The 12,289-nt window shown below is 41.4% G+C and overlaps 1 protein-coding gene across 1 annotated transcript; it reads left to right on the top strand.

Annotated features, from left to right (window-relative positions):
* The first annotated feature begins 2,104 nt into the window (after nucleotides 1-2,104).
* Nucleotides 2,105-3,142, top strand: LOC106316215. The gene has a single exon (XM_013754087.1). The coding sequence runs from the start codon at nucleotides 2,261-2,263 to the stop codon at nucleotides 3,095-3,097; it is 837 nt and encodes a 278-aa protein (XP_013609541.1). The 5' UTR covers nucleotides 2,105-2,260; the 3' UTR covers nucleotides 3,098-3,142.
* The last annotated feature ends 9,147 nt before the right edge of the window (nucleotides 3,143-12,289 follow it).

The raw sequence follows: 12,289 nt of genomic DNA, 5'->3' as shown, positions 1-12,289 counted from the left end.
AAAAAAAAAAAAAAAAAAAAAACACTTTTCACACATATTAAGGAATTCATTAAAACGTATTTATGTTTTCATTAATATCACATATCTAATCATTAGTATTTTAGATAAATCGATTTATTTATAAAATCAATGCATTTTACAATTAATTTTCAGGTAAAAGATTGTATAAATTGCATTGATATTGTGGAATGAGACTCTTAGTGAAACAAAAAAAATGAGTTAAAATAACGCTTAATATGAGACAGAGGATCATCCAAACTTCCAAAAAGACTTAACTAATCCCAAAAACCAAGAAACAAACCATGTCAAATATCTTATATTCTCTCACATGTACACGCAATTTATCTGAATGGCAGATTTCTAACCCGACGTACCATCCGACCACGTCTATGAGCGGAAACTTATTTCAATTAATTCTATTTCTGTTATATCATTACTTTGGTTAACAAAATTGTTTGTGAAAATTTTATTTTTATTTATTGACAACAAATATTTTAATATTTAAAAAGTTACAAACATTAAGTTAACATTATAATATTATTTTTGTTGGCATTATAATAAAATTTTAAAAAGAAACAAAATTAGAAAGTTGAGCAATGTCTAATTACAAAAAAAAGACGTTGAGCAATGTCAGTAGTCAAAAAAATTAAAAAAGTTCCAAAACAATAAACGAAGCTCAATGGAAAGATTCCGTGCTTGGTTCACACTAGACCCACAGCGACACAAGAAACAATACGATTTGTTGGTGAAACAAACTTAAAGTTGATACATGAAATTAACTTAAAGATTGAGTGCATATCAAGCTTCTCTGATCTCCACGGAATAGTCTCCGATATTATCTTTATGGCAAGCTCGTTTGAGTTTGTGTGTTTTAGGTTTCACCATCGTAATAACTTTGTTTTGGAAGATGGTTTAGCCAAAATCCTTGGTTCTGTTGTACCTGCCACAAATTAATCTGGTTTTTAATGAAATGCATTTCTTGACAACAAAAAAGATGGAGTGCATATCACTTTTATTGTAGATATATTAGATAGAAAGAATTAGTGTACCAATCCTTTGTATATTCAGTTCTAAATATTCTAACCTATTCTAAATCAAACGAAATTGAACTTCCTATTTTATTTATGAGCACGGCCATCATTATTATTATTGCAAATTACTCGTTCCGTTTTAATCTAGTTGTCGTTTTAGATTTATGCACACATATTAAAAAAATATTTAATTTTGCGTATTTCAAAAATAAAAACATCATTACCTATATATTTAAACATATTTCAATAAGTAGAAAAATAAAATGGAAAATATTATTAATAAATTTTGCATTGAAAACATAAAACGACAATTAAAATAAAATAAAATTTTAATTCTAAAACGATAACTAATATCAAAAAGAGGAAGTATATTAATAGTTTCTCTACCTGATAATAGACTTTACTCATTTCAACTCTCAACATGTTAAAAAGAAACCAAACACATTCCCATAGGCCATAACCATATTCTCCATTAAATGAGTTTTTTATCTTCACCAACTGCTTTAATTATTACACTTGTCTCGTTGTAGTTTCCTTCGGCAACAGCTTTTTTAAACTTATTTTTGTAATTAAAACACAGATACAAAGTATGAAGAATGACAAAGAATACATAAATTTTGCTGAATTGCTAACAGGCTTCAATCGAAAAGGAAAATAGCTACAATAATATACGTAATGGATATGATATGAATTATGTGTTGAATAGAGGCAAACAAAATATCCGTGAAATTTGATTCGATCTATTATCCATTTAGATACTATCCGAATATTGAATATTTGAGTCGATCTGATCAGTTATATATACATATGTATATAAAATATATATACAGTATCATGATTGTATAATTACTATTTTTAAAATGTTTTAGCATAAGTAAATTTGATAAAAAAAATTGTTTACTATTAATTTTAGATTTTTTATCATAAGATATTTCAAATCATGATTAAGAAGACAACTAAAAGACCAAAAATGATTAAGAAGACAAAAAGCTGAGAATTCACGTTGGCATGGGTCACCCAAGATCAAAGGGGTAATCTCGTCTTTTTGTCGACAGCACCAACCGATAAAACGAACGGAAGGACAATATGCCATACGTACATACATTTATACACAAACACATATATTCACAACAAAAACTTCAAAGCCCCCATTAATCTCTAAAGATAGCATAAGCTTTTAATTTCTAAACAGAGACTGGAAAACCCGGATTCGGATCCAATACCCGAATATGCCGATTGGGTGGGTTAAATCTTTGCATTGCAAATCAAGAGCTTTCGACGACGTCTATCATCACTCCAACAACGGCAAACTCTCGTTGCCAAGTTACAGCTGCAGAAAGTCCGTTAAAGACGTCATCGATACCCGACCCACCCGACAAGGATCCGGTGATAAAAACCTTAAACCCGACGCGAATTTAAGACGTTTACGGTCCTCTCGTCGACCCGAATCAGAATGCAATTCTTCTTATAACCCGACCCGACGAAGCGTATCCGCAAGAGCTTCCACAGAGTCCGCTGCATTGCCCGTTCTGACCGATCTTCCCGATGGTCATCCGTCGAGAAACGTCGTGGAGATTATATTCCAATCTAGCTGGAGCTCCGAAGAATTTCCGGGTCGGGTTGAGATGATTTTTAAAGTTGAAAACGGGTCGAGAGCTGTGGCCCGTTTTGAGGAGTACAGAGAGGCTGTGAAACTGCGATCGCGCTCCAACTTGGATTCAGATGACGGCGCGTGCGATGAATACGCGAGGTGTTCGGCGGATGGGAATGAGATGATGAGGTTTTATCCGTTAGGTCCGATTCCGGGAGGGATTAACGGCGGCGCGTGGGTGTTTCCAGGAGGTAAAGGAGCGGCGGTTTGTACGTTTTCAGGTAGCGGTGAAGCGCATGATAGCACAGGTGGCGGAGGAGGGAGGAGAGCGATGCTGATTTGTCGAGTAATAGCGGGTCGGGTTGCGAAGAAAGGCGAGTTCGGGTCGGATTCAGTTGCGGGTCGAGATGGTGAATTGATTGTTTTCGATGCACGCGCTGTGTTGCCTTGTTTTCTAATCTTTTTCAGATTGTAAAAAAAGGAATAATTATCGAACTTTGAGAAATAAGTATATATTTTATATTTCGTCTTTATTTCTGATTAATATCCAAATTTGACGCAATTCTTCTGATTTCATCTTTTTATGCAAGCTACAATCTCACGTTTAAGGTTCAGACAGTTTGGCGGGATTTCTATGATTTGGGAAATTGAACAATTATCACTGATGCATATAAAAAATTTAATTGCTAAAAGTATTCTTTATAAGTGATGTTTGAGTGGATGCATAATCTTACTTACTGTTTTGATTTTTGTTTCTTCGTTTAATAAGTATTAGTATTAGTATCGTGACTATTTTATATTTTGTCTTTCTTCGTTTAATATCAGTGGAATATGAGCTTCATACAGTCTATAAACCAATCACTAATAAGTGGTCTATAGTTCGTTGACCGCAGATGAGACAACTTACATGCAAATTATATAATCTTATTAATTGTTAGTGGAATTTTGTAAAGAATATACGTCGTTTTGATCCTATTAAAATATGCTAAAAATGAAAAAAGCGTTTGTAATGTGTTAAGGATATTTTTCATAAATAAAAAGAATTTAAGATATTTTCATGTTTCGTTTTAGTTTTGTTCAAATTACATGAGAGCAAAACAAAGCCAAAACATTTCAAATTCTGTTGCTGAAGCATATTAATTCAAAAACATTGATTCGGATCATTAGTCATATTGCTCAAGAGTATCCTTATCACATGTTTATCATTATTTTAAAAAAGCAACTATGAGAAATTCTTGAAAAAATAAAAAATAAAATTTTATTTTTATAATTCTCAGTTTGGTTTATAAATTAAAATTTAATTATAGTCAAGATACTAACACTATATTTGTGAGAAAGTGTAAAGAGTTTCTTAATCAATAATGATGTTTGTTGGACCTAATTTTGGTCAATACCATAATGGGCCACGATCAAAGGAATGAGCCTTAAAGGGCCGGAGCCCGTAGCAAGAATACGAGCTCGAGAAGGAGTCGCAGAGGTCGCGGAGATCGTGCAACAAGAAGCTGAGATCACAGAGCTACCACAAAGATCTCGAAGTCGACTTACTATAAAGGAAGAGGAGTGGAAACAGAGGAGGACAGGTTGAAAATCCTAGAGAGAGCTACACACATACATCGACCTTGTTTTCTCCCTTTCTTTGATTCTTTCCTTTATCAATCTCACTTGTGTAATTCGATCTAGTTCAACTTATTGTATTCGATCCTATTCATCAATAAAGTCCATTTTTGCCTACTGGAAATTGTTAACATCGTTGTGTTCTAAAGATATCGTTGCCTACATCTTTTATCTTCCTTAGATCAAACTCCCGATCACTATCAAATACTTGATGTAGATTTTAGGTTCTATATTTTGGCGCCGACTGTGGGGAAGATAAATGAAAAACATCTTTGCTAAGAAACCGATCTAAGTTTCCTAAGCGCGACTATGGATCTCAACCAAACCACCGGAGCCACGCCTTCAAGAATCAACGACATCGATCCTATCGGACCCGACTCGGGAGCCGGAGTGACCCCAACTGGGTTAACGGGAGCCAATGACGCAACCGAAACAACCCAGACGCAACGAATCCCTCCAATCGGTACTTCGAGTCAAGATCGATCTCTTCCGATCAACCAGACGTCGATCCCAGAACGAGCTGGAGCTCGAGTCTGGAACCGCCCCGGAGACAGACCATCCTCCGACGACCTAACCCGATCCCAATCCAGACCGATTTCGCCGACTCCTCTAGCCCAAACTCGAGGAGAACTAACCGAACTCCGAGGATTGATGATAACTCTAATCGACGAGATTCGTAGTCAAAGGATCGCCAACCAATCTGTTGCTAACAGACCAGACCAAGCTGAAAGGGAGCTCGCAGAGCATCGAGCTGCAAACATTCGAGAAAGAAATCAAACGCCCCTCGATCCGTTAAGAGCGACGTCTAACCCCCAAAGCGCCAGACTGTTCGGTACTCCAGAGATCCCAAGCGCTCGATCTGGACGCTACACGGGAGAAAATTCACAACGACCCCCGCCGCAAGGCTTGACCCATCGAAGCTTAAGCTACAGTGGATTGGACGAAATCGATATTGGGCTCCAACGCCCACGAAGCACTCCGATTCAACTCCAGAACGGATCAGCGGAAAGGCAGGAGGAGCCAAGGACGCGAATCCCATCACCGAACCATTCTATCTCCGACAATCGAACTCCATCCGCGACGAGAACCTTCCATCAAGTAGGATTCGATAGCCTAACAGAACAAGTTCAGAGACACGACCTTCGCGGTCCCGTCTATATCGACCCCCAAAGGGAAGACCTAGGGATCCCGAGCGAAACTGGGACGTTTCAGAATTATATCGAAAGGAACGATGCTGAGCTCAAAAGGATACATGCGATCGTGCACATGGCAACGAGTTCTGCTCCCGATATCGACATGGTCATCGAGGAAACGAGAAGGACTCTATTCACAAACAGAATCGCCAGTGTAAGGCTGCATCACGTCGGGAAACTGAAATTCCCCGAATACGCCGGAAACACCGACCCGAAGGCCCATGTACGAGCCTTCCGTTTAGCAATATCTAGAGCACACCTCACCGACGACAAAAAAGAAGCAGGTTACTGCCGCTTCTTTGCCTAGAACCTCACCGGGGCCGCCCTCGAGTGGTTCGCAGGATTAGAAGAAAATTCAATCGACAGTTTCACCCTGTTGGTATCCACATTCTTCAAACAGTATTTAGTCTTCACAGAGACCAGAGTTACCGAAGCAGATCTTTGGAATCTCAAACAAGCGCCTTACGAGCCGCTAAGAGCGAACAACAACGCGTCCGACGAAATCAAGAGCCAGATCGAAGGGAAAATTCGTTTCGAGATCACAGTAGCAATCCGCACATTGGAAAAAACCGATGAAGCCACTCCCCCTCCTAGTGTGAATCACTACAACCCAAACACAGAGTCACCTCGCGGAAAAATCCCCAGTTCCAAATGAAAGAACAAAATGACCAAAATTCGTGAGCTATTAGAAAAACCGACCGTCCTACAGCTTCAGAAAAAAGACAGAATACAAACCCTTAATCGTAATCTGTCTGGGGGGCAGAGACACTACCGACCTCCACTGACTAAGAGATGAAATCTCCCGGCCAGTTACAAAGGCAAGAAACGAATCGACTTCATTTACGGAGGCTCCAAGTTCTGCAATTCAGTCAACTCGATCAAAGCGTACCAACGAAGAGCCGAAAACAGCGTAGGAATAAGAGAGCCCCTATAAGGCCCCGATTATGAAATCACCTTCGACGAAAACGAGACCACAAATCTCGATAAAACTCATGACGATGCTCTCGTGATACGACTCGACGTCGGCGGCTGTGAACTATCTCGAGTAATGATCGACACCGGAAGCTCGGCCGATGTCCTCTTCTACGACGCGTTCAAAAGAATGAGATTCACCAAATCACTCCTAAAACAAGAACGAACACCCCTCATCGGATTCGCAGGAGAAACCACCTATTCCCTCGGATCAATCGAACTCGCAGTAACCGCCGGAGAAATCAGGAAAATCGTAGAATTCATCGTAATAGACCGTCCAACCCCGTTCAACGCGATCCTTGGGAGGCCTTAGCTATATAGCATGAAGGCAGTCCCTTCGACATATCACCAATGCCTGAAATTCCCAACCTCGAAAGGAGTCGAGACTATCAGAGGAAGTCAGAAGAGCTCCAGAACATGCTACCTTGCAAGCTTCAAAGACATCGAGCAACACTCCTAGCCGAACGGCCAAAACCAACAAAAAACATACACATGTACACGAACCACCGACCAACAGACCCTGTCTCAGGGAAAATAATCGAACTACTTTATGACTTGATCCCTCGACAAGGGTACGTAGGCAACTCGCGACACGAGTCCAGTCACCCTCCAACCACAAAACTCAGAAGAAGCACGTCGTAACACCCGAGCAGCGACGGCACAACAATATTAAACTAATTTTCCTTCGCAAGTTTGTAACGAAACAGAATCTGACATATTAATAAATATAGTTCTTTGATATCGCAGTTCGAGCATATCAGATTTCTTATATCTACAAATCGTAAAACTGTAAGAGTCGACCGGAAACCAAGACCCTGATCAAGTCTTCGGTTGCGGCCAACTCCGCCAACGAGCGCAACCAAACTAAGCTAACAAAATATTTTGTTACAACAAAACTATCGATGAAAGTATCTACAACAAATCGACTCATGGCCCAAAAGATCGGTCTCACAAAAACCAAATAATAAAAGCAAACAAACCGGGACTCACGACCCCGTCTTTATTAATAATAAATAAAGCAACAAAAAACAAAAAAGGGAAAACAGAAACAGAAAAACCCTAAAACTACTCTTCGATGTCGAATTCACCATCCTCAAAGCGATCACCCGAGCACTTCGCCACGTCGTCCGCCACAGAAGGGACCTTATCAAGGAAATCCTCTGGTAGATCATCCGAAATCTGAGGCAGTTCGAGCTTCCCAACGGAGAAATCCGTAGTCGCCATCACATCGACTTCGGACCCAAGCTCGACCTCCTTCGCTTGAAGCCTCAACAACTCATCCGAAGCAAGGAGATTGTTGCTCATGATGTCCTTCAAGAGATCTATATTTGCCACGACTTCCCGAAGATGAGCCTCACAATCAGTTGCAGCCTTCTTCCTTTCCCATTTCTCCTTCAGAGAGACCAGCACATCCATATAGCTATTCGCCATAGCCTTTTTGGCATCATGAGTCGCGCGGCGAAGATTGTCAGAGAACTTATTGGCAGAAGATTCAACCTTCGCTTCCAAGAAGGAAACTTGCTCGAGGGCCGACTTCCTTTCGTTGCTCACAACTCGCAGACGAGCTTCGAGCGAAGCAGCCTGATTCCCCAGCTTTTCAGCTGCAGCCAGTTGAGCAGCATTGGCACGCTCCCGGTCTTGAGCCATCTTTAGACCGAGCTTTAGCTCGCGAACGACCTTCTTTATTTCATAAAGTTCGTCAGAACGCGGAACATCCTGGAGGCATTTTTCTAAAGTCGCCGCAAACTTGTTGTTAGCCTCCATAGCCTAAAACATGATAAATCAGTATAGACAAAACGAACCAAAGGTTCGACGAGGATCAAATTTCAAAAAGAACGACCTTGGCATGGGCCACTGCCATCTTTACGTAAGCCTCGCTCTCCGTCATATTATGCTGAGAGGGAAACAGACATCCAGCAGGTTTGAAGTGCCTCACCAAATGAGCAACACTATCTAGATCTTCCGTAATAGGACAATCCTTGGAATGCGAGAACTGCCAATGAAACGGCTTAGCAACAGCTGCTTCGCCCGGAACACCAAGACAACGATCCAAACCATTCATTTTAGCCTTCTTCAGAGGACGAACACGCCCCTCCGAACCCGTTGGGCTACTCGACTTAACACGAGTAACAGATTTTTCACCCTCGGGATCTTTGGCCCCTTGGGTTGAAGGCCGCGGAAGTTGGGTCTCCTCAGGAAGAACTTTTGTGAGCGCATCACTCACATCTCCGGATCGAATACGTTCCGCATTGGCACTACCAGTTCGAGTTCGTACCCTATCGGAATCGCAAGAGTTAGATCTTCTCGAAGTCATGTTCCTTTGGCAAGAAAAAATGAAACAAAATGAAACACTATGACGAATCCTAGAACAAAGCCAAAGCTTTATAAGGATCGGAACCTCGCCATATCTCAACAACCCGAACACAAAGAATCTCGAAAGCTAAGGAGACATGGATATTCCGAAATATTATGCTTATCCATTAAAAGATATCCAAGATATCAAGATCAAAGATCGACAAAAACCAAAAGATATTAAACGAAAAGAAAGAAAAAAAAACTAACTAGAAAAGGAATCATCGGGGACAGACGACCCCCGACTTGATCCACCGAATCATCTGAGACTTGAGGAAGATCTAGCTCGGAGATCGACCAATCCGGCACGGCGGCTAAGGTGACAAGATCCTCGCAGTCTCCTTCCATTCCCTTTAATCGAGCAAGCTCCGCATCCACAGTCTGGCCCCCATCCTTGAGCTCGTTCAGGAGATCGATGTTGGCGGTCACTTCTTGGTGCCGGATCTCAGCAGACACTTCCTTCTTCTTGCTCGCCCACCTGTCCTCCAAAGATTCAAGAACTTCCCGATACTTTGCTGCGATATCGCGACGAGCAATACGAGAAGCGCGGCGAATATCCCGATCTCTCTCGACCTCGAACGCCGCAATTCTTGCCCTTGGGGCAACCATCTGGGACATGAGAGCCTCGTTCTCCAGATGAACTCTCCTCCAGTCTTCAGTGAAAGCTTCGATCTTTTCGGCATCCCTCTTCCCTTCTCGCTCGTGGCTTCGAGCTCCTTCGAAAGCCTCTTGATCTCAAAACCAATGCTCTCGATTTCCTTGTCGTTCGGAGAAGCCACAACATGATCTTCCATCGTCACGACATACTCATTAAAAGCTTCCATCACCTGAGAAGAAATCGAAATAAGAAAATACCACAAAACAGCTTTTCAAATAGAATGAAGGCGAGAAACGAACCTTAGAGCTTGCCACAACAACCTTGGCGTAGGCCTCCCTCTCGACTGAGGAAGCGAGAGATGGGAGACGGCAACCCTCGGACCTCATGCGACCAGCGAGGGAAATTAGGTCGCTTTGGGCCGCAAACGAAGAACCATCTCCCTCAGAAACAAACCTAGGACGAGACGGACCGGGCAAGGCACCCTCCGATGACCGACACCGCTTACGAGTCGCCGCCACGGTCTCGTCTTTTGAGCCAGGACTCAACGAGATAGGAGGTCAATTCTCTCCTGAAACATCTTCATCGTCGGAATCATGAATCGAGATCAAGGGAGATTTTCCCGAAGCTCCGCCCCTCGATGCAGACCCAGAGGTTTGGAACGATGACCTCCTCACAAGCTGTCTAGTTAGCTGATCTGAAGACTGGGTCTGAACCGAAGGAGTCGCTACGACCTCCTGGGAATGTTCAGCATCGTCTTCAGACTCATCAACCGAAGGAGCTCTATCGGTCCCCGCTGGCAAGGCGAAGACAATTTAAATCCGAGTTCGATCAAAAGTAGACCAATTCGAACGACCTCTCCGAAGAACCCTCATCAGATCACGGATCTCATCTGACATTGAAGAACTTCCAGAAGGAACTAAATCAAACGAAAATAAACGAAAGTTTTAGTCTTCGACTCCCCAAACAAAGAAATCATCAACACATAGGCACAAGAAAACTAACCGATATTCTCGGCCCAACGCCGGGGCAGCTGTGAGAAGTCGAAGTCACCCATAGATGCTCGATCCATCTTGAAAAAAAAAAATTGCTCGTGCCACTTCTCGTCGCGATAAGGGATGTCCTCGATGACGTGGCGACCTGGGCGCGGAGACACGAGGAAAGTACCAGGGTTCTGCTAATTCCGCTTTACCAGACCGAGCTGACGAAACTCGCTAAGACCAAAAGCAAGACCCTCCTACCTAGCCTTAACCAAGACGGCGACAAGATGCCTAAGAAAATTCGGGAGAAGTTGGGTAAGCGATAACCCAAGCTCCGCCAGGACCTCGAGTATTGGCTCCGGGATCGGGAAGATAAGACCACATGAGAGAAAGAAGGAAAGATAGGCTCCGTAATAGCCTTCTCTCACAGTTTCGGGAGTCTCATGCGTACCGACCAAGTCGAGGACGATGGAACGGTCAACCCCACTTATAAAGGTTCTCGAGATCATCGACTGTAGCAGTCGGATGAGGGAAATTGAAAGACGAACACATCTTGAGCTCAAGGAATAGAAAGATTCAGAGCAAAGAAGAAGCAGAGGCGAGGCAAAAAGAAGATCCTCTACGTATATGTAAGCCACCTTAACGGCTCTATCATCGCTATCGAGAAAATCAATTATGACCTAGCCTATGCCCTAGCGGCGGCTAAAGTAGCCGTTACCGATTAAAATAATAATAAAAAAACGCGCCAACAAACGACTTTTTTAGAAAATGTGGATTAAAACCGAATCCGAGTGATATCGGTTACCAAACGACAAGACCCAGACCAAAAGATAACCGCCCTTTTTCCTTTTCGATCAAATCAAAAGAGGCTGGGGGACAAATGTTGGACCCAATTTTAGTCAATACCATAATGGGCCACAATCAAAGGAATGAGCCTTAAAGAGCCCGAGCCCGTAGCAAGAATACGAGCTCGAGAAGGAGTCGCAGAGGTCGCGGAGATCGTGCAACAAGAAGCTGAGATCGCGGAGCTACCACAAAGATCTCGAAGTCGACTTACTATAAAGGAAGAGGAGTGGAAACAGAGAAGAACATGTTGAAAACCCTAGAGAGAGCTACACACATACATCGACCTTGTTTTCTCCCTTTCTTAGATTCTTTCCTTTATCGATCTCACTTGTGTAATTCGATCTGGTTCAACTTATTGTATTCGATCCTAGTCATCAATAAAGTCCATTTTTGCCTACTGGAAATTGTTAACATCGTTGTGTTATAAAGATATCGTTGCCTACATCTATTATCTTCCCTAGATCAAACTCCCGATCACTATCAAATACTTAGAGTAGATTTTAGGTTCTACAATGTTTTGATAATTTAAATTAAATATTTCAATTTTTAAGAGTGCTGCGGTTTAATCACATGACCAGTTAGAATTTTGTTTTCTTCAATTTGGTATAAAATTACAGATAACATTTATTTTGGTAAAATACAGAAAGCAATTTTATTAAAGCAAAACGTATTGCCTTGAACATCGTCATTAAAAATTAAGAATTTACAATTTAATCGTTACTTATATTTTTAATCAATCACCATCGTTCTGAGTCAAATAAACATAGATTTGAGTTCCATACAGTGAATGCACTTCAATATTTCTATCAGAATTAGTTATGTATTAATTTCACTTATTTGTTGGTGAGGCTGATTTAGTTTTGACTTAAAAAGGGTGATCAGAAAATATAGTCATGAAAATGAAGATTTGGTGGAAGACTAATACACATTATGATGATCTATAATTACAATACTAGTGGAAGTCCTAACAATACTTCTCCACGTTTTAAAATATTTTTGAGTCCTATGTAATAATTTTTTTTATCACTACATTATATGTAATGAAAGTTTATAAACTGTCCCAGATAAACTTTATCTTTAATTGCAGAAGCATTCGCTTTCAAGCAAAAATTTGT

The sequence above is a fragment of the Brassica oleracea genome, chromosome C9 (assembly GCF_000695525.1).
Source record: "Brassica oleracea var. oleracea cultivar TO1000 chromosome C9, BOL, whole genome shotgun sequence".
Classification (NCBI taxonomy): Eukaryota; Viridiplantae; Streptophyta; class Magnoliopsida; order Brassicales; family Brassicaceae; genus Brassica; species Brassica oleracea.
This window is presented reverse-complemented; position numbering and strand designations above follow the sequence as displayed.

Coding starts and splice junctions, on each gene's coding strand:
- LOC106316215 (XM_013754087.1), top strand. CDS start 2,261: ATGCCGATTGGGTGGGTTAAATCTTTGCATTGCAAATCAAGAGCTTTC.